We start from the raw sequence: 23,545 nt of genomic DNA on the forward strand, positions 1-23,545 counted from the left end.
AACAGGAACCACCATAATTAGGGCCGGTATCCATAACACTTCCCCCCCTCAAGAAAGAAAGTTTGAACATAGGGAAAACTTTCGTTGTCGGCAAAATTATTTACACCAACAAGAGTAAGCTCACCCCCAAATAATCAATTCCTGTGAGCAACAACCATCCATAGTTCCCAAAAATAAAGCAACAAACTTTTCACACACCCCACAGAATTCCCCAAAATTAACTCTCTGGAAAACGCGTCCGCCACAACATTGTCCCGGCCCTTCACATGTTCAATTTCCAAGTTGAACCCCTGCAAAGCCAAACTCCATCTCATCAACCTCTGTTTTTATTTTCATTTTTTGAATGAAGGTTAAGGGGTTGATCAAAAATCCAAAGTTACGCATCTCGATAGCCCTTTTTCCGGGAGGCCAAGCCGAGTATTCACTACATGGACGCCTTTAGGAAGGTGGAGTTCACGGTTAGTCCGGGGAGGAAAGTTCACTACATGGACGCCTTCAGGAACGTGGAGTTCATGGTTAGTCCGTGCAGGAAAGTTCACTACCTGGACGCCTTTAGGAACGTGGCGTTCACGGTTAGTCCGTGTAGGAATCTCGGCTCCGCGGCTCCGCCGCATTCCGTGCTTCAACTTCTCTGGACTCCTAATAATTACGGTGGGACCACTTGTCACAGTAGTCACGGGAATAGCGGTCTCCCTCTCCGCTGCTACCCTGATAATCATTCTTTCGGGAGATGCCGTAACTCTGGGAGCCTCCATAGTAATATCGGCTGCGGCCACCACCAAAACTACCGCCAAGTTGTCCTCTTCTGTTGACCTCTCGACGCCTACGAAATACCTTCCCTACTGTTATGGTCCGACCCTCCAAATCCTTGCCATTCCAATTCTTCTCTGCCTCTTTGGCGTCCTTTGTGCTTGCAAACGTGACAAAGCCGAACCCTCTTGACTGTTGCGTTTCCCTGTCTTTTACCAACCGCACTTCCACAAGCGGTCCATATTTGTTGAAGACAGAGGTCAGAACTTCCTCCTTTGTTTTGAAGTTCGGAAATTTGGAATTCTGAATCAAGATAAAAATGAAATGATTGCCAAGTATGTTTTTAGCATGAAAATAATAGGACCACGCAGTACTACTGGGTGAGTACTGTTACGTGTTCCTCCCCGACCTCCTGGTCTCGGGATACTTCCGAGCCCCGAGAGGAGCCAGGGCAGAAAGATATGTTATTCTGGGTCAGTAATCAATAGTGAAACCACACCAAGGATTATAAACGAACAGATGTTGTATTAAAAATCACACACAATAATAAAGGTACAACCAATCGCAAGCAAAGTGCACTCAATATATCTTAAGATGGTACCATCCGCTAAAATAAGATACCTCACTGCGCCCTCCCAGTGACTGGAAAATAACCCTCCTCAATGTCTCGATAACTCAAAGGTGATCCCGGCGAAGAGGCGAGTAATGAGGCGTAGGCAAAGCGTGGCCAGTCACATGGTCCAAAGCAACATCAAACTGGCGGCGGAAAGGGAAATCCCAAAGGCGCGATCCAGACGTGCACGTTCGCAGTTCAATCAGCGACCCGCAACGTATTCTTCAAACGCCGCTTTCGCGCACACACATCCCCGGCAGACGACCGGAGGGTGAGAAAAGCTGACGCGTAGCAAAACCTTTTTCGGTGAACGCAGCGCGCGGTGCAAAATGGCCGACGGCTCTTACCTGAGTCGAAGCGCCAGGGCGAGGATTCTCCAGAACCTCAACGCCTATACCTGACTACGCAGGTTTCTCAATACTCCAGCGATAACACCTATCGCAGGAAATTCCTTTCAAGAAGACTCAAAGGTTACTCACGGCTTTCGTTCGATCACGCTCGCTACGGAGTTTCAAGACACGCGTCTTCTTCCACTTTTCTCCTCCCACCTTCTTCTTCCTCCCCTCTCTCGTCGTCTTCCGGTCCTCGATCCGGTTTCCTGTTTCATTTAAATATTAACCCTTTTTGCCTTTTAACAACAATAACCTTACCTTTTAACAACAATAATCGCCGTTTCCTTCAAACCCCAATAAGAATAATAATACATAACCAGAAATGTTTCAAGTGGAGGAAAACCACAACCACGGAAGGACCGAATCCGTAACACTTCCCCCCCTCAAGAAAGAAAGTTTGAACACAGCAAAAACTTTCTTTGCAGGCAAACTCTTTAAACAAACAAAAGTAAACTCACAACCCAAATCATCAATTCCCGTGAGCAACAATACGCAATATTCCCCAAAAATAAAGCAACAAAACTTCGAACAACCCACAGAGATTTCCAAAGTGAATTCACTCTGGAGAAAGCGTCAGCAACGACATTGTCACTGCCCTTTACATGTTCAATTTCCCAGTTAGACTCCTGCAAAGCCAAACTACATCTCATCACCCTCTGATTTTTTACTTTTAGTTTCTTTTGAATGAAGGTTATGGGGTAGTGATCAGAAATCCAAAGTCAAGCAAATCTACAGCACTTTTCCCGGGAGGCCGAGCTGAAAGCCAGGTTCCATGGTGGTTGGGTGGTGAGGCCTCAAAGTATTCACTACCTGGACGGATTTAGGAACGTGGAGTTCACGGTTAATCCGTGTAGGAAAGTTCACGACATGGACGCCTTTAGGAACGTGGCGTTCACGGTTAATCCGTGTAGGAATTTTTGCTCGGCTGCTCCGCAGCATTCAGTGCTTCAACTCTTTCTAACTTTCGTAATAATCCCGGTTGGACCGCTTGTCACTGTAGTCACGTGAATAGCGGTCTCCTTCTCAGCCACGACCCTGATAATCATTCCTTCGGGAGCTGCCGTAACTCTGGGAGCCTTCATAGTAATATCGACTGCGGCCACCACCAAAACTACCACCACGTTTTCCTCTTCTGTAGCCCCCTCGACGCCTACGGCCTGCCTTCTCTACGGCTATGGTCCGACCATCCAAATCCTTGCCATTCCAATCCTTCTCTGCCTCTTTGGCGTCCTTTGTGTTTTCAAACGTGACAAAGCCAAACCCTCTTGACTTTTGCGTTTCCCTGTCTTTTACCAGCCGCACTTCCAAAAGCGGTCCATTTTTGCTGAAGACAGAGGTCAGAACTTCTTCCTTTGTTTTGAAGTTCAGCCCACCTACAAATAACTTGCCAAATTTGCCGCCATCCCTGACTGGTGTGGTGTTGTTTTCCTTACTGGGCTTTTTAACAACCATCGGGTTACCAGAAACTTGACCACCGGCCAAATCATTCCCGACAACAAAAGATACTCCCTCTACACGAAGAGTGGCTTGTAAACCTACGGTGACTGGTCCTGACACCAAATCAGACTCTAAATGGATGACATGAAGTGGAGCTTTAACACAGCCACCAACCCCCTGTAAACGAACACTAACACCAGTTGCCGTCTTCTCTGACAATGGCAAAATGCCTTCAAGCATCAAAGATTGATGTGCTCCTGTGTCCCTCAATACCCTAACCGGTTTCCGGTTAGTCGAGTCTCCATCCAATGACACAAACGCCTCTGAAATAAATTGTTGGTAACCCTTTTGAGGGCGATTTCTCACATTTGCCATTGCATTCGGAGTTGTACTAGTCTGACTCCGCTCCTGATTTTGCCTTTCCATCGCATAACATCGGGACATCAAGTGTCCAGGTTTATTGCAAAAAGCGCAGGTAGGCCCAGAGGAGAAACTCATGGTTTGTCTTGAGCCCCCCGGAGGATAAGTCTGCCTTGGAACTGTTGCCTTCCGATTTCTCGAAGTCGTGGTATCAGAGTTATCCTCATAGTCATCTCGAGGCCGCCCCCATGAATTTTCGTTCTCCGCACCGGATGTACCATAGCTCCCCTGTTTAAGTATAGGCGAGAAGTTAGGTTTGGGGAACCCCATCCTGTGTGTTAAGGCATAGTCATCTGCCATGGTTGCTACCTCATACAACTTTGGTACTTTCCTTTCCTCCAGATGTACTTTAATGTCCTCGTGGTCACACTGTTGGAATTCCTCCACTAGGATCAATTGTCGCAATAGTTCAAAGTCTTTCCAAACCCCTTTTGAATCACACCACCGATCAAACATGGTTTCTTTCATTCTGGCAAGCTCCACATGGGTTTCACTCTCCCTCTTCCTGGCATTCCGGAATTTTTGCCGGTAAGCTTCAAGGACCAATTCATAGGCTTTGAGAATGGTTTTCTTCACTATCTCATAATCTGCACATTGGTCAATCGGTAAAGCCGAATAAATATCTTGAGCTTTACCCACCAGAACACTTTGCACGAACATGGTCCAGGACTCCTCAGGCCATTTTAGCATTTGAGCCACTTTCTCAAAGTGTAAAAAAAACTTGGCTACCTCCTTTTCATTGAAGGGTGGAACCAGCCTCACATGTCTGCCAACATCCCAGGTGTTCTGACTAGGTGTCGAACCAGTCGGCATGGATGGTACCTCTCCCCGTTCTTTCATTACATCCAGCTCCTTGAGTTTAATTTCCTGCTGAAGCGCCATTTCATGTTCCCTTAACTCCCTTTCGGCTTTTCTCTCCTCTGCTTCGAGTTCCCTTGCAGCTCTCCTTTCCTCTGCTTTTTTTCTCTTCTAACCTTTCCTGGAGTTCTCGTTCAACTCTCCTTTCCTCTGCTTTTCTTTCCTCGAGTTCTCTTACAGCTCTCCTTTCCTCTGCTTTTAACCTTTCCTGGCTCTGCAATTGCATCTCCATTTTCCGGAGCTCCACATTTTCTTGTTCCTCGGGTTACCAATCCAAGGCTCCCTCTTCCCATGTCCCTTGTCCCACCAGAGATTCTACCACCAATCTCTGCTTTCCTCATATTCGCTCAGACCTCCAAGCTAAAATGTCTGGCCAATACCAAGAGGTCCGATTTTTTTAATGCTTGGAACTGTGCCTCACTAGGGGACGCCGCTAACTTTCCTGCGTCAAACACCATGGTGACTATCCGTTAACACCTGTTAACCTTCACACATAAATTTTCCAATTTTTGAAAAAATTGGGAATGTTGGAAAAATTTCCAAATTTGGGAATTCTGGGAATGTTAGGGAATTCTTTCCCGGACGAAATTTAGGGAATTTAATCCACAGTACGAGATTTAGGGAATTTAATCAGCAAAGCCGAGTCCCCAATTTCTCCACAGTACAACAACAACACAACATGCATTTTAAAGGCCATTTTCCCTGCTAGAGCGGGGGTTAGCCTTGCGGTCCCCATGACAATCTTCTCCATTTTGCCCTATTTCTGCATCTCTCCTTGTTAACCCCCTTGCCCGCATTTCTTCTTCCACCATCTTTAGCCAAGTCTTTCTCGGTCTTCCCCGTCTTCTACTTCCTTCCACATTCATTTCCATCACTCTTCTCAACCAGTCACTTTCATCCTTCCTCAACACATGACCAAACCATCTCAAACTGTTCCTCTTCACAGCATCAATCACAGGCTCTATTCCCATCATCTTTCGCAATTCATCATTTGTCTTCCTCTCTCTCAACGATACTCTGCACATCCGTCGAACCATTCGCATTTCCACCCTTTCCAACCTTCGTTGCTGCTCTATGTTCATTACCCATGTCTCGCTCCCATAAATCATAACACTTCTCACACATGCAGCAAACACGTTTCCCTTCAGCTTCAATGACACTCCCCTCATCAGCACGCCACTCAATTCCTGAAACTTCTTCCATACACATCTCACTCGAGCAACCGTTGCCGAGTCTGATCCACCTTCTCCATTCAGCATGTCTCCGAGGTAGCAAAATGTTTTCACACCTTCCAGCTTCACGCCATCTCCAAGATCCAACTCAACATTTCCTCCATCTGCAGCTCCCTCTGTGCACACCTTACATTTGAATGTAGCTGCCACACTGGTTAATGACCCTCTCAGACCACTACATTTTTGATGAACCCACTCAGCGCACATTGTACACTGAATGGAGTTCACTCCAACACCCTTCCTACACACAGCACAGGGCCACTTCCCAGTTCTTTCCACCTCACCACATGCTTTACCACTTGCCATCACCTTCGTCTTTCCGATATTCACCTTCAGACCTTTTGTCTCCATACATTCCTTCCACGTGTTCATCTTTTCCTTCAGTCCATCCATACTTTCCGCAATCAACACCAGATCATCTGCATACAACAACTCCCACGGTAAACCCTCCTTTATGTTCTGAGCCAGCACCTCCATCACAGCTACAAATAGTAGTGGACTTAGCACCGACCCCTGATGCACTCCCACCTTCACCTCAAACTCACCACTGTTCCCGTCCTTTGTCCTTACAGCTGTGCGCGCTCTTTTGTACATTGCCATCACTACTCTGATCAACCATTCCTCCACTCCTAACTTCCTCAATGCCCATGTCAATACTTTGCGTGGAACCCGATCGAATGCTTTCTCCAGATCAACAAACCCAAGAAACAACTTCTTCCTCTTCTCCATGTACTTCTCCTGCAACTGCCTCACAATGAAAAGCGCGCCTGTCGTTCCTCTTCCTGGCATGAATCCAAACTGCATTTCGTCGATCTTCACTTTCTTCCTTATCCTCCTCTCCAACACCCTTTCCAATACCTTCATTCCATGCTCCAATAACTTTATCGCTCGGTACGAGCCACACTCCAGAGGGTCACCTTTCCCCTTGTATAGAGGGCCGAGGGTACTCGGTTCCCAATCCACTGGAATGCGGCCTTCTTTCACCACCAGATTACAGATCTCTGTCATTCTCTTCACACCCCAACTTCCTGCTGCCTTCAACATATCTCCCACAACTCCCGTCGGCCCTCCCGCTTTTCTACCCTTCATTGCTTTTATCGCTTCCTCAACTTCCTTCTCAGTTATCTTCTCTGCCGGTCCTAAAACTGGGTTACTCTCTATGTTGCCATCCCATTCATTCTCTGTATTCAACAGCATTTCCATATATCTTTTCCGTCTTCCTTTAATTCCATCTGGGTCAACAACGATTTGTCCCACTTCATCCTTCAAGCAACTCACCCCCATCACATCACACCTCTCTTTCGCTATCTGCTTTGCAATCCTGAATACCGCTTTCTGACCCTCTTCCGAATCCAAGCGTTCTCCGAACATTTTCCTACATGCCTCCTGCGCCTTTGCTACCTCTTTCTTTGCAGCCTTCCTGGCTGCCTTATAACTTTCATACTCTGCTGTTTCTGCTCCCGTACCCTTCGCCTTCTGCCACTCCTTGAACTTCTTCCTCTTCTCGTCAATCCTCTTTCCAACTTCATCATCCCACCACCATGTTTCCGAGTGCCTCGGTGGTCCTTTTGTCCATCCACATACCTCCACAGTACTCCACAGTACGAGCCCCCAATTTCAATCTGGGTCAATCCCGAATGAATGTTATTAGGGAATTTTTTACCCCGGACGAAGACCCAATTTCGAGCCCACGAGTCAACTGGACAAGCCCCCAATTTCTGTTACGTGTTCCTCCCCGACCTCCTGGTCTCGGTATACCTCCGAGCACCGAGAGGAGCCACGGCAGAAAGATATGTTATTCTGTGTCAGTAATCAATAGTGAAACCACACCAAGGATTATAAACGAACAGATGTTGTATTAAAAATCACACACAATAATAAAGGTACAACCAATAGCAATCAAAGTGCACTCAATATTTCTTAAGATGGTACCATCCGCTAAAATAAGATAACTCACTACGCCCTCCCAGAGACTGGAAAAGAACCCTCCTCAATGTCTCTATAACTCAAAGGTGATCCCGGCGAAGAGGCGAAGAGGCAAAGAGGCGAAGAGGCGAGTAATGAGGCGTAGGCAAAGCGTGGCCAGTCACGTGGTCCAAAGCAACATCAAACTGGCGGCGGAAAGGGAAATCCCAAAGGCGCGATCCAGACGTGCACGTTCGCAGTTCAATCAGCGACCCACAACGTATTCTTCAAACGCCGCTTTCGCGCACACACATCCCCGGCAGACGACCGGAGGGTGAGAAAAGCTGACGCATAGCAAAACCTTTTTCGGTGAACGCGGCGCGCGGTGCAAAATGGCCGACGGCTCTTACTTGAGTCGAAGCGCCTAGGCGAGGATTCTCCAGAACCTCAACGCCTATACCTGACAATGCAGGTTTCTCAATACTCCAGCGATAACACCTATCGCAGGAAATTCCTTTCAAGGAGACTCAAAGGTTACTCGCGGCTTTCGTTCAATCACGCTAGCTACGGAGCTTCAAGACACGCGTCTTATTCCACTTTTCTCCTCCCGCCTTCTTCTTCCTCCCCTCTCTCGTCGTCTTCCGGTCCTCTATCCGGTTTCCTGTTTCGTTTAAAATATTAACCCTTTTTGCCTTTTAACAACAATAACCTTACCTTTTAACAACAATAATCGCCGTTTCCTTCAAACCCAAATAAGAATAATAATACATAACCAGAAATGTTTCAAGTGGAGGAAAACCACAACCACGGAAGGGCCGAATCCGTAACAGTACCAGGCCTTTGCTGGGCTCTGTGCCTACTCCAAGAACCGCCATATTCTTGAGCATCTCACAGCCAATGGCCCCACAACCAACCTGGAGGAAGAGAACAAAACAAAATGAACTCGTGTCCTTATTGCCAGCAGGTTGTTTCAAACGAAAATGTGTTTTACTTTATATCATATCATTCAAGGTTTGCAAATGTTGAGATTTTCTGTTCAGAATATGTGCCATACCAATAACAATATTGATTCTTTCGCTGAATAGTCTTTACGATTATCTGCCAATAATTAGGAATCTTCAAACAGACTGGCCTGAAGTAAGTAACTTCTGAGCTTTACTGCCATACCATGAAGGCCTGAAGGCCTTGAAGTGCTTTGCATGTCTCATGACCAACACACATTCTCAGTGCATCATAACGATCTCTCCTAGAACACAGCAAGTGTGGAAAAAAACACAACACATGTATGTTATTTTAAAAGCTGACAAAAGCACAATAAACCAGAAGGGCACTCGGTAGAGCAGATACCTCCACCAGGCTGAATAGTTTAGGATTTGTATCCCACTGATAGGCCATATCTGCATCCAGACCTTAACCAAAATATATTTGGCTTGTTATTGTCACCTACCCAACTCATCCATCAAGTTTCGTCCGAATCCGTCCACAACTTTTTGATATATCGTGCTATTTATAGTTTTTGGTCCCATCTGTCAATGGTGAAGAATCAGTTGACAATTTAAAAAAAAAAAAGGATCAGGATCTGGACCGTCACCAAAATCTAATCATTTCGTCCGTGTCACATACCCAACCTCTCCACCAAATTTTGTCCGAATCCATCCACAACCTTTTGAGATATCCTGTTCACAGACAGACAGGGGTGAAAACATAACCTCCATCCACCTTCGGTGGTGGAGGTAAACATATCTTCCTCTAGCCACGCACAAAGCAGCTGAACGTATGCAAAAAACATTTCTTCCACAAGCCGCGGGCATGACCTGCTTCTACATTTGCAGCCCTGTGCTTCGCATTTTCATGGCTTTTCGCAGCCACATAAAAATATTTTGGTTGCGCGACAAGCAAGCTGTGCGGCATGTCCCACCATTGCATGATAAACCGAGCTGTGTGGCATGTCCTACCAGCTGATGAATACAGCATCACCCACGAGTTACACAATGAAAAAGCATCATGCATCTAATCAGGCTGCTGAATACGGCATCCCCAGCGAGTTATACATTATGAAAATGCTTGACCGCAACTACCACCTTCTGCGTAAGACGTTATCCCCTGCGAGTTACATAATGGAAAACGCTTCACCACATCTATTGTTAGCTGCCAAAAACAGATTCATCTGATACCATCCCACACAAACAACGTGCAGACTATTCACCCCTCCTGCAGCTACCCACAATGCCCACATGACTACTTCTGTCCAGCGTGGCCTGGGACTCAATCATTCATCTCATCCCGCTGCTTTCACCTGTGTTTTGCCTCGCCTCACTCTGCTCATTGATCAAACATGGCTCCCAAGCCCAAGCGCAAGCGCAACACCAGTGCAAGAGATATGTCGACTACCAAGAGGCAGAAGAAAGTGACGAGCCTGAGCCAGCAAGTGGAGCTGCTGGACCGGCTTTCAAGAGTAGAAAGTGCAGCCTCTGTGGGCAGGCATTATGACATGAACTAATCCACTGTTTCCTACATACGGAAGAATGAGAAGGTGATCCGAGAATGTGTTGCGGCGAGCACTGTACAGAGCACCAAGGTGGTCACCCAGGTCCAGGACGTCCACATAGAAAGGATGGAGAAGGCTCTGACATATAGATAGAGGACAACAAACAGAAGAACATGGCTTTACGTGGACCTCTCATTTGCGCAAAGGCGAGACATATGTACGCGTATCTGTTGGAACGGGTGGCGCTAGCATGAGTGATGCGGGTGGAGCTATGATTGATGCGCTGAGCGATGCGGGTACAAGCAGTCCATTCTGAGCGAGCAGGGCATGGTTTCACCGAGCAGGGGATGGAACGCCATTATCAAGGTTTCCGAGGAAAGTGAGAAGGCGGGCAATGATGAGAAGGAAGAGGTGCTAAGGTCAAACCTCACATTCAAGTTCCTGGCTGAGGTGCTGTAGGATATGCGGGCAATTGCCGACAAGGTGCAAAATGCTGACCCGGTCATGGAGCATCACCTCAGGTTTAAGAGGGGGTTGGATAACATGTTCCTCCCATATTGGGAGCATGTTGCTCTCAAGCCTGGTGTTGGCTTAGCGGTTAGGGTGCCGGCTTGGGATCCTAGGATCCTGGGTTCGAATCCCGGTCGATCACTGAATTAACACCAGGGGGGTTGACTCAGCCTGTCATCCTTCCGAGGTCGGCAAATTTGAGTACCAGCTTGCTGGGATGAATGATCCCGGTGTGTACCCCGGTTTAGAATAGGTACACCGTATCCCTGCGCATCGTAAGAGCGTGACCAAGGGTTGGCGTCAGGAAGGGCATCCGGCCATAAAACATTGCCTCAAACAGGGAACCATGATTGTCATGGGGCCCGCAAGGCTAACCCCCGCTCTAGTGGGGAAAATGGCCTTAAAACGATCATTCATATTATTCCCATACGAGAAGCTACATCGAAACCTGCAGCATTTTTAAAAGAAACTGAATTCATGTGCATTTGCAGTCCAATTTTTTTTACTAACTTTTAAAATTTCACCCTACGAATCAGGAACTGCCGGGAACCTATCCCTCTTTTCCCCCAATGAAACAATATCCGCACATTCGCGGCTTCGACATTCGTGGCATTTTCCAGGAATGTATCCCCCACAAATGTTGGGTCCGACAGTAGGTCAAAACAATAGTGGAGTTAGACTTGTGATAGTTCTCCATTACGAACACTTTGTTCTTCATATAGCTGAGGCATTTACATGAATCAATCAATGATGGGGAAGGAAGAAAATAACATAATCAGGGTTGCCCTTTCCAATGCACCCAGTCTCATAATAATAGGATAAAAACAAAAAGGTTAAAAGCATTTTAAACTGTGTACATTTTAAGGGGCACTCTGTACATGCCCTTTGAAATGGACGAATAATCTGCAAGGCACTTGTACGTCGAGTAGCAAACTCTCCTCAATCTGTAGAATAGTACGGATTCAGCAGTCGACGAGGAATCCAGAAGGCTAGCTGCTGTTAATTATCATGCTTCATCTTGTGCAAGTAAAGATTATGTGTTCGCAACCATGACAAATTAATACATAGGGTGCTGCATTCAACGCAAGCCAAATGGAATGCCAAAAGGATTATGAGGAATGGATACTGGTTAGAATATGGTTTTCACTCATAAAAATCTGGTTCTACTTGGGAGGATCCAAAAGGAAAGTAACACCAACTAGCACAGCTGCCCAGCAAGGCTAGGCTCAGGTCCATCCAACATTTGGGCCACTGAGTGTTCTTCATCTGGGACTATGGAGTGTCGCGCAACAAGTGTGAAGTACCCTCCAATGAAGAGAGAGGCGGTAGGCATCATGTGACGACAATATGCTGTATCTTGCTAGGCAAGTTGTGCTAGCTGTCAGTGCTTTCTTTTTTGCATACGACTGCTATGTTTGGCTGAATGGGAAGTGGTTTTTAAAAGTTCAAAATAAAAATTGTCTTGCATTTACTGAACGCAAATTTGAACTAGAAAGCATCTCAAAATGCAAAGCCCACCCACGCCCACTTTGTACTCAAACTATACCAACGATGACAGTTTTCAAAATTTTACATTTTATTCATTTGTGTTCTCCATACATTCATGATGGTTTGTTGAAGATTTTATGACAAAAGCTCAATTGGTAAAAAAATTATGGTCTGAGCAAACACGCTGAAGCTCAATGGTAAATCAAAAAATAAACAAACACGGAAGTGATTTTAAAAATGTGGCGTCTTGTGGTTGACGTGCTGCAGCAGAGCTAATAAGGGCTATTTATAGTCAACTGAATTTTCCCTTTCATGCCTGGACAGACGGATGGACAAACACAAACACAAACACACGATTGCAAAACCCTGACTACCAATGCGTTGGGAGGGGAAAGGGGAGAGGGCTAATTAACTTGAGTGTGACATAAAAGTACCATTCTGCATATTTAAATTAGTTCTATCACGTATGAGTCTGAACGAGAGTCCAAGGTTCTACCGTACAGTTGTTTGATTTTGATCACATGTCAAATCCCGAACAATAATTACTTGGGCAGGATATGTTCACATTGGTTGAGAAAATTTTGTTCAGGCCCAGATGGTTAAAGGAACAAAAAAAAACAATTATTTCTCCACCCACCTAAAACTTACCTGGGTAGAAATTCATCTTCATTACCAATTTTCAACTTTTCCATAACTTCTATGGCATCTAAATAAAACTGGAAAAGGAAAGTGAGAGAGAACAGAAAATTTCAAAATTATTGGTCAAGTAAAATCTTACATGCCATGACTGATCCTCCAATAATTTAAAAGAAAACTCTTACAGCATCTTGACTATGTCCCTGGATGAGTTTTGAGTTTTTTCAGGACATAAAAGGCAATGCAGACAAAGGCCCCATTTGCACTCAAATACTTCCAACAATTAATTTTTCTTATTCCTTCAATCAAAATAAGCATGAACTTCCCCACTTTATACAGTACATGCTGACAAAGCAGATCCTGCTGTTCACTGCAGCTCCCTAGACAGGAGGTAATATCGCAATCGTATTTGAGCGAGAAAATTACCTCCTACATTATTGACCTCGATAAGCCAACTCGCCCGAGGAAAGCACCATCTCTAAATACGTGTTTCTGGTTGCTTCAACATCCTCAGCTACAGCATGTCAGCTCACTCAAGAGTGGGACATGTACTCTGTGCTGATGATGGCCATCCAGCAGAAATACGTGTTCACAGATGGGGCTTCGCACAGGCAAGCTGGCTCATCGAGGTTGAGAATATAATTTTCACACAGACAACACTGCTACACGCCCTAGGAGGCTGGAATGAGCAGCCACATCTACTTTTTCAGCATTTGTACAACCAGAGGAGCTTAGGTTTCTCGTACAGACTTGGCATTTAATATGGAATTTTTTTTTTGTGGGGGTGAACTTACTTTTCAAGATGTCTTAGAACCAAAAGTTCATTGGAATTAGGTTGAAATTATTCTAGATTTTGTTAATGCGACATTTTAAAAGAAACAAAAAGCACATTTGACATTTCGAAACAAATAAATTGATCCTTGAAAGTGATGTAAACTGATATCGAACTCAATTCATGGACAGTACTGTGTTAAACTTCTGTACGTTTTCCAGAAGTATCTCTTTATTTTGCACATTAGCCAAAAAATTTTTTTAACAAAAACAAAAGTTAAATGACGACTGGGATTACGGACAGTAAAATTACAGTTCAGTACTTCATGTAACCCCCACGAGCATTCAGGAGAGCACGTACACGTTGAAGCATGCTGTTCACGAGATTTGCCAAGGTTTGGACAGGCATCGCTTGCCATGCAGTGACAATAGTCTGCTGCAATTCACGCACGGAGGTCGGCTGCTGGTCCAAGTGGTCGATTTGACGCGTTAATTCTGCCCACAAGTTCTCTATGGGATTCATATCCGGGGACATGGCAGGCCACTCTATATGCTCTACACCGCGGTCAGCATGAAAGTGTTGGATCATGCAAGCACGATGAGGCCGTGCATTGTCATCTTGGAAGACAAAGTTTCCTCGAAAGGCTGCACAAGCAAATGGAAGCAATTTTCTTCCAGAATGGCCCTGTACTTGAACTGGTTCAGGTTTCCATTCAGAACAACCAGGTCAGTTTTGCCCCCTGCATGAAAAGCAGCCCAAACGGTCACCCCACCACCTCCAGCTTTGGACTCTTGGCACTATACAATCTTTGTTGTAGGCTTCATGCACTTGTCTGCGCACTCAGACGCGGCCATCTTGACGATAGACCAGAAATATAGACTCGTCACTGAAGATCACGTGATTCCAGTGTCCTGGCTGCCACTGACGGTGCTCTCTGGCCCACTGCAATCGGCGCTGGCGGTGTTGTCTGGTCAGGCGTGGCTTTCTCAGGGGACGCCTGGCACGATAGCCTGCTTGAACCAGTCGTTGGCTGACTAGCCTTCTGGATACAGGCACATTTGTCAGTTGCTGCCACTCAGCCCTAAGCCGATTAGCTGACTTGGTACGGCCATTGCGGACTAACCGGTGCAGCTGGCGATCATCCCTCCTTGTGGTTCTGCGTGGACGTCCTGGCCTCGGTATTGGAGTAGGGACACCCCTCTGAGCATTTCGTTTCAGGATCTTTGACACCTGACCTTGAGTGATGCCATACTGCCGAGCAATAGCACGCTGTTTCATGCCGTAATTTCGTAAAGCCACCACTCCATGACAAACAGCATTGTCGAGTTGACGGACCATCTCCAGAGGAAGCAGCAATAACTTTTGGAGAAGTGCAGCAGTCGTTTTCCACCAATACAGAACGCAACAACCCTTGTATACCCGACTGTGAAGCCAATCATCAAATGCACCTGTCCGTACATTTTGCCACGCCACCTGTGATATAATCCTGTTGGTGACTTCTTGCTGCGACAGACAATCAGTGACATGGTTCTTTTAACAAATAAATCACCAAAGTGTAAAAGAAACTCACCAGATTGATATACTGAGTTAAGAAAGTAAACCCAAGTCAAGAAAAAAAATATATTCCATATTAAATGCCAAGTCTGTAGTTGCAATTATCCTACCCCCTCTCGAGCTTGGCTTTGTGTGGATCATATAAAGGATGGTGTGTGGCAGGCACATCCCGTTTGTCAAGATTTATGCAAAAATCGCCACGATGACAGTCCCTGATCCCAAAACAATGAAGGAGTTTATAGTTTATATTCCTGTCATCATAAACCTATACCTCTACGACTTATGTCCTTTTTAATGTTTTTTAAAATTTCATCAGTATGATGGAAATTAATGAAAAACAAATTGGTTTTATATGGAGTGGTCACTGGTCAGGCACGTGGTCTGGAGGTGAGGATAATGGACTATAAATTCAGAGGTTGAGTTAAATTTAGCCAAAAGCAGTAGTCTTAAGGATTTTGGAAACCAAGCTAATCTTCAGAGAATCATCAAGAAGAGAAATCATTATCACATTGTTGATTAAAACAAGAATGACCGCACTTTAGTCACAACCTGCGGCAAAATCTGTTAACGGACGGGTCGATTGAGAAACGCGCATTTAAAGAACTCTTAAAAGATGAACAGCTCAATTGGAAAACACACATTTAATGCTATTAAAAAATTAACTCGACAACTCTCATCAATGTCACCGTCCTCACAGTTATATCACAACAAGCTGATTCCTAACACAGTCACAGATTGCCTAAACCAATATGGGGCCGTTCAAAAATTATGTAACGCTACTTTTAAACTACATGTTATGGCCACGACAGCATAGTTAGCATATTTTTTGGGGAACTTGCGTAACGTAACGCTTGATTACGTAACGTAACACTGGATTACAATCATTTTGTCTCGGTGTTATGGCGGGTGGAATCAAGCAACAGATGTGGGTCTGGCAGCTGTCCAACCAATGGGTGCACATTTCAAAAATCGACCCCAAACAAGAACCCTAGCAACAACTCAAACCTCATGTAGACCTGCGACATGTCACCAGTAAAAAAAACCCCAAATGTCTCAATCAGCTTCAAGTATGAAGTATGAAGTAATCTGCTAGCCCTGCCCAAGTTGATCTATATGTAGTACCAGTCCACAACTCTCCATTGGTTGACGACTTTAGCGTAACGTGAGATTTGCCATCAAGTTCAACCCATGAAAAGGCAGTACCACCAAAAATCCTTCTGGGTAATTATTTTAAAATAACATGTGGCTGAATAATACTTTGATATAGGAAGTGGTAATGTGTAAGGCAAACCCATTGGAAGAGTGGTGAAAATTTCCCTGTGAGAGCTTTCAGGGCCTCTTGAGCTACAAGTCCACCTAATGTTGCCACCAGAGGTGGAAAGCAGCCTTGTGAGCTCACTGAGAGGCAGGTGATAACACGTCGATCAGGCTCCACCTAAAAGGAGAAAAAGCGAAGATGCAAATGAAGCAGCAAAGAAAATAAAATCAAAATTAAAAAGTGAAAAGTTTGATACTTCTTTTTAGGTCATTAAAAATATTTGTATCATTCAAATTATAAACAACCCTTTAAACTGCAACAATTGATACAGTTTTCAAGTAGAGGCTAATAAACAGAAAATACCAAAAATGGAGGAGGTTTGAACTTTCTGGCTTGGAGTGACTCATGAAAATATATCACCTTTAACGGCGAGTTGTAAAATATGAAAGTAGATCAAAGAAATGGAAGCATAATTAGTTAAATAAAGATTATTTGAGACAAGAGTCAATTTGCAATCTGTTCCAGTGAAGCTGCATGTTTCAATTGAAAAACTGCTCACAGAAAGTTAATCATAATCAACATCAAAGAAGAGCAATTTGAAAAACGAATTTCAATACGGTGCTGTTCTAATCCTGTTGAAGACAATTTTTGGCCTTTTTAATATATATTTTTTGTGGGGGCCTGAAACACGTCCTTACACCCTGAAGAAATGGGGTCAGGGATCATTTAATATTACGTTTCACATAGCTACAAAGGCTTATGCACTAAAGGGCAATATAAAAAAAAATCAAACTTTTTTTTCAACATTTTCAATGTATGGCTGATTTTGAATGTATGTTTATAAAACACTCCCTGACACTCGCTGATGAACCTCCGACAGTTTGACGAAGATCTGTTTGGCCACCTCTAAGAAAATTGGCAAAAAACAAACACACAGCCAAATCTCTCTTTATAGTATCGTGAGATTACACCAATCTGACCATCAGTTTGGATTTCATCCTCATCATACAACTCTCATGGACATGCTGCCTAACCTGTCTCAGCAAAGGGGGGGGGGGGGGGGGGAGACTCCAAATCTCAAACAAGAGGCCAGCACCGTCTCCATCGCGGTAATGAAAACTTATTACGGTTCATCTTTTCATCATAATATATTGTTACGGATTCGAGGTACGGCACTCCCGTTACCAAGGGGGGGTTAATCCCCTTGTCCTTTAAGCTGGCTGTCTCCGATCCTGGAAACTATGACGTCACTTCCGGTCGGTAGTAGCCAGGGTCATTGTTCAATGAAGTCCCAAATACCTGCTTACTAGGACCGACCGTAAGCGAGGAGATAATTTCCACCCGAGCCGCAGCGTTAATGGATACGCCGAGCGAAGCGAGCTGCGACTCGGGCCATGAACAAAAAGACTAAACCCGATTCTGAGCGGTTCTGCCAAATCGCGCCGCAGGTACTCAATTGAGGAAATCACGAAAGCGATCGGATGAGAGGAAACCAAAGTAAAGGAAGAACAGATATTTATTAATTATGTACACGAAACCCAAAGAGGGAATGAAAGAAGGGCATATACAAGAAGAGGAAGAAGCAGATACACAGGGCAAGCGAATACAGTCTTACTTATCACGCCCAAGACAACACAAATGGACTTACACGAAAGGGTAGTGGTAGGAAGGAAGAGAAGGTTCATGCAGATGGCAGGCGTCGAGCTCACGTCAAGCTCACGCTCCGGTCCACGCTTTGGGTTTGAGGTGAAACCCGGCAAGCAGCTCCGTGTGTAGTTGAACGCGACTGCTCATCTGCTCTTGATCAAATCTCGATCAACCTCTGCCGCTCTGCCGATCAAACCCCGTGGCTCTCTCTGGCTCATCTGCGCGTCTCACCACCTTCACCTCTCTTCGACCACCTTCACCTCTCTTCGACCACCTTCACCTCTCTTCGACCACCTCTCTGTCAGTAGTCCGCCGCGAACGCTTATATCACGTCCTGGGAAATCAACCCGCGTCCGCCTCGCTCCACCTTCCGGTGAACACGCCTCGGCCTGGATTGGTCGCGAGGGTTCATCGGCAACTCCCTTCATGGCGCGTTGATGGGGCCACGCCTACGTTCCTGGCGCTCCTCCCCCTTCTTCTCCACTCGGCTGCGTAGTCAATGGCGTCTTGAGATGGGCGCTGCAGCTGGCAGAGACGCACAATCTAATTTGGAGGGCGGCTATGCCGCAAAATGAATCGCGATTTGGAAAGGGGCCTAGGTTATTTGATTAATGCAACGCAGAGTCAAACTATTGGAAACAGATCCTTACTTGAAACACATACTGAGATAACTGAAAGAGGTCCTATGGTGTCCTACGTGTTGCAAAATGGACTAGCTAGGGTGCGACCTTTGACCTTTACCAAATGGGGATATTTACTTACAGGGAATTATTTACAAGGCTTATTATTTTACAAGTGAAGGTTCTAAAAACCATAACAATATACTTATGTCAAGTTTGGTCAAAATCCCATCACTGATTCACAAGTTAACTCGGTAACAAAATTTTTATATACATACAAGCATATACACACACACACACACACACACACGACCAAAAGTATGCGGCCACCCGAACATCGAACATCTCATTCCAAAATCATGGGCATTAATATTGAGTTGCCTCTGCCTCCCCCCCCCCCCCCCCCAACCCCCTGTGCTGCTATAACAGCCTCCACTCTTCTGGGAGGGCTTTCCACTAGTAGTCAGGCAGATAGGTGTAACAATTGTGGGTTTATACGTACAAGCATGAAATTTGGCACAGTCATAGATAATAGTCTAATGAATAATTCCAGATATGGACCCACCGCGAAAACGTCCTATGGTAGCCGTGGCGGCCATTTTACAAAATGGCCGCTTTTAGTCTAGTGGCTAGATAGGGGTCTCGTGCACCCCCCGAAATATACTTCTCATTGGTGTCTATAGATAGGAAAAAATGTGTAGAAAATGATTTGCTATGTTAAATAGTTGAAAAAATGTCCCACGTATCATTTTTATGCAAATTAGTGCAAATTAGCAAATTAAATAAAGTGCAAATTAGCAAATTAAATAAAGTTTTTATTTATTTATTGCAACTTGTTATCGTATCTTATCTTTTTTTTCAGTTGGCGTTTCGAACAGCAAAATGTCTAAGAGTTATCAGCTAGTGGATCCACTGCAACCTGGACAATCAAAGGCGCAGGCACAGACGGATTGGAACAAGTGCGTTTTGTGCCAAATAATCACACGAGAAAGTTTGCAATGCCCAGCAGAATCAAAACGGCACGATGTTGGAGTTGGTTATTCTACCATTGCCTTCAACATCAGACGTTTCAATGAACTTCACGAATTACCGATGCCACTAGAATTAGGACGCCTTGATGACGGGAATGGCATTGAAGCTACGTTTCTGGAGAACAATGCCAAGTGGCACAAATCTTGCCATACAAAATTCAATAATATAAAACTACAACGAGCAGAAAAAAGGAAATGCACACAGGGTTGCGACCCTGATGCTACTCCATCCAAGAAATACACTCGTCAAGTCGCTCATCATGAAGTGGCAGCATCGGATGTGTTTTTTATGCGAAGATGTGTCAACTTCCGAACCACTCTGTGAGGCATCAACTTTTCGTCTAGACTCACACGTACGAAGATGTGCATTAGACCTGCAGGACGAGAGGCTACTTGCAAAATTGAGTGCTGGGGACATGGTCGCACAAGATGCAAAATATCATCCAAGGTGTCTTGTTTCACTTTACAACAAAACTAAATCATTACAAGATAAACAGAAGATGGACACAACTGATAAAGTCAACCATGGGATTGCACTAGCCGAGTTGCTGTCATTTATCGATGAAACAAGAATAGATGAAGAGCATGCCCCTGTCTTTAAACTTGCAGATCTCGTCAAACTTTATTCTAATCGTCTAAAACAACTTGGAGTGGAGCAGCATGTCAGACAACATAGCACAGAGTTAAAAAATCGTATCCTGGCCCAAATCCCAGACCTTACGGCTCATAAGGAAGGGCGTGATATACTAGTTGCATTTGATAAAGATGTAGGACCTGCCCTCCGTAAAGTCTGCAAAGAAGACTACGATGACGAAGCCATATGTCTTGCAAGGGCAGCGGAGATAGTACGTAGAGAAATGTTCCAAACTGCAGCTAAACTGCAGCATGGCATATATGTGTATCTAGTCATTTCATTAGAACATAAAGAAGCATTTGCGTCGTCCGGTAAAAAATAATCGCGGTCAAAACGGCCATTTTGTAAAATGGCCGCCATGGCTACCATAGGACGTTTTCGCGGTGGGTCCATATCTGGAATTATTCATTAGATTATTATCTATGACTGTGCCAAATTTCATGCTTGTACGTCTAAACCCACAATTCTTATGATGGATACACCTATCTGCCCGACTATAGTTGTTGGAACATTGCTGCGGGGATTTGCTTCCATTCAGCCACAAGAGCATTAGTGTGATAAATATGAAGAGGATTCGAATGGAATATAACGGGTTGTACGAGAAAGAAGAGGGTTTCGGTTTGGTATCTGTCTTTTGTGAGCGGACGCTCGAGAAAGGTACGACAGGGAATGAATTATTTGCTTGCTTGTGAACAATGAAATGCTAGTAGAATCTTTGCTGTAGTTCTGATATTATTCTTTGTTCTGTGCGTATAGGGTATGTGGAGATAGATTTCAATAAAGCCTCATATCTGGAAACGAGGTCTCGACTTGATTTCATAACAATCTATTAAAATCCATCTCACTTCTCGAGTACCATGGACAAGTTTCTCAAACCGGAGAGGTTCGACTGGGATCCCGATGCCAGCAATGCTGGACGACGCTGGACGACGCTGGACCCACTGGCTCAAATCCCTAGATGTCTACATGCGAGCTTTGCCCGAAGCCGCGGACCAACAGAAGATGGAGGTTCTCACCTGCAACATGTCCAGCGATGTCTAAGACTAGTTCTCCCACTCTGAAACCTACGCTGACTATAGCGACCCTGCAAACTCGATGTAAAACCACGAATCACTGTTCACGCTCGACATTTGCTCGCTACACGCAGGCAAGAAGCCTTTGGAGCAGTACACGCAGGAGTTATGACAACTCGGCAAAGAATGTGGGATTCTGGATCAGACGGCCCTCAATGATCTAATGCGAGATGTTTTCATTACTGGTCTCCTATCTCCAGCCATCCGTCAGGGGCTGCTGGGGACCGAGACTATAACCTTTCAGGCTGCGTACGAGCAAGCCCGAGTATTGCAGTTGGCCCAGTCTCGATCGGAGACATACATACAACCTTATCTGTCAGCGCACGCTGCTACCGCCGAGAAACGCACCGACGTGGTAACAGCCACAGTGTCAAGTTGTCCATCGCACGCCGCTTGCCAGGATTCCCTCGACGAGAATCCAGATGCTGAGGAGAGCAGTTTGATTACTACGGCGGCTACAACCCCCTGCTGCAATGACAGGCAAATGTTTATTTTGCGGGAATCACAGACATCCTAGGAGCTTATGTCCTGCTAGAGATGCGCTGTGTAATAGCTGTGGTAAGAAAGGACATTTAGCCAAAGTCTGTCGATCAGCTAAGACCAGGCGAACGACATTCGCAGGGGCACGCGCCTCGAGAACGGCTCTGGGGGATGCACCTCATGGCCTGACGAGGGCTATGATTCCTGTGGTGATTAACAGCGAAGCTGCAAACACTTTGACACTGGAAGCAGTGAAAGTTATGTCAGCGAGGATCTTGTTCACAGACACGGCTGGTCCACTGTGCCGGCCTCGCAATGCGTGTACATGGCCTCTGCGGCTCTATGGCAAAGTTCCAAGGGATTCTGTGTAGTGAACTTGGTAGCTAACGAGATACTATACTCGGATGTTAAAATGATGGTATTGCCGAATCTGTGCTCTGACGTACTCCTGGGACTTGATTTTTTGAATAGGCACGGGCGAATAGAGATGTGCTTCAATAGTGCACAGTCCACTAAAGTCTTCTCGGTATGTAGCTTGACGGAGATGTCGATCGAACCACCCCCACTGTTCCCATGCTTAAACCCTAATTGTCACCCTATAACTGTGAAGTCTCGGCGATATTCGCGCCCAGATGCACAATTTATAGCCGACAAGACCAAGCGGCTTCTAAACGAGGGTATAATTGAGCCTAGTAGCTCGCCCTGGAGGGCTCAAGTGCTCGTTGTCAGTAATCCTAATTACCGGAAGGGTATGGTCATTGACTATTCCCAGACAATCAATCGCTTTACCCAACTTGACGCCTACCCTCTACCAAAGATGGATGACATGGTCAGAGAGGTATGTACCTACCGGGTATTCAGTACCTTGGACCTCCGAAGTGCGTACCACCAGATACCAATCAGGGAAAGTGATCGACCTGACACCGCTTTCAAATCTGGTCAAAGGCTGTATCAGTTTCTAAGAATTCCTTTCAGAGTCACAAACGGGGTTGCGTGTTTCCAACAGGTCATGGATGACATTTTAACCAGGGAACAACTGAAAGATGTTTTTGTATATGTCGATAATGTCACCGTATGTGGCCGCAATCAGATAGAACATGACTCGAATTTACGGCGGTTATTGGATGTCGCGAAGAAATACAGACTGACCATCGAAGAGAAGTGTAATTATTCCATCCAGACAGTGGATTTTTGGGGGCACACCATGACCGGAGGGGAGATACGACCTGATGCCGCTCGGCTACAACCTTTGCTCGAAAAGTCTCCTCCCACCGACCGTGCGGCCTTGCGCAGAGTACTGGAACTGTTTGCGCACTATTCAAAGTGGATACCCAGGTTCTCAGAGAAAATAGGGCCTTTGGTGGAATGCAAACTATTTCCACAGAACGTAGCTGCAAAGGCCACTTTTCAGCTATTTCAGCTATTGAAAACAGACATAGCTAATGCTGTTGTGATCTCGATCGACGAGACTATTCCTTTTATGATCGAGACAAACTGGTCAAAGTCTGTCTCGATCAGACTCGACTGTGCTATTGCAGCTACCCTCAATCAGGCTGGGAGGCTGGTCGCCTTTTTCTCTCTGACACTGTCTGATAGTGAAAGGCGACATTCCGCTATAGAGAAGGAGGCTTACGCGATCGTTGAAGCCATCAGACGGTGGTGTCAGTTCCTTCTAGGGAAACATTTCCAGTTAATCACGGACCAAGTCAGTTGCGTTCATGTATGACGGATGCCATATGCAGAAGAT

General features: G+C 45.4%; 1 protein-coding gene across 6 annotated transcripts in view; it reads right to left on the reverse strand.

Annotated features, from left to right (window-relative positions):
• UBA6 (ubiquitin like modifier activating enzyme 6) overlaps positions 1 to 23,545 on the reverse strand; it is a 134,609-nt gene that overhangs the window by 54,649 nt on the left and 56,415 nt on the right. For all 6 annotated transcript variants that reach the window (XM_078781707.1, XM_078781703.1, XM_078781709.1 and 3 more), the window contains exons 14-17: positions 16,347 to 16,490; positions 12,742 to 12,809; positions 8,775 to 8,853; positions 8,441 to 8,521 (exon numbers count right to left, since the gene is read on the reverse strand). In XM_078781707.1, coding sequence (XP_078637833.1) covers positions 8,441 to 8,521; positions 8,775 to 8,853; positions 12,742 to 12,809; positions 16,347 to 16,490 — 372 coding nt within the window. The remainder of the gene's footprint in view (positions 1 to 8,440; positions 8,522 to 8,774; positions 8,854 to 12,741; positions 12,810 to 16,346; positions 16,491 to 23,545) is intronic.

The sequence above is a fragment of the Myxine glutinosa genome, chromosome 7 (genome assembly GCF_964187855.1).
Source record: "Myxine glutinosa chromosome 7, kmMyxGlut1.1, whole genome shotgun sequence".
Classification (NCBI taxonomy): domain Eukaryota; kingdom Metazoa; phylum Chordata; class Myxini; order Myxiniformes; family Myxinidae; genus Myxine; species Myxine glutinosa.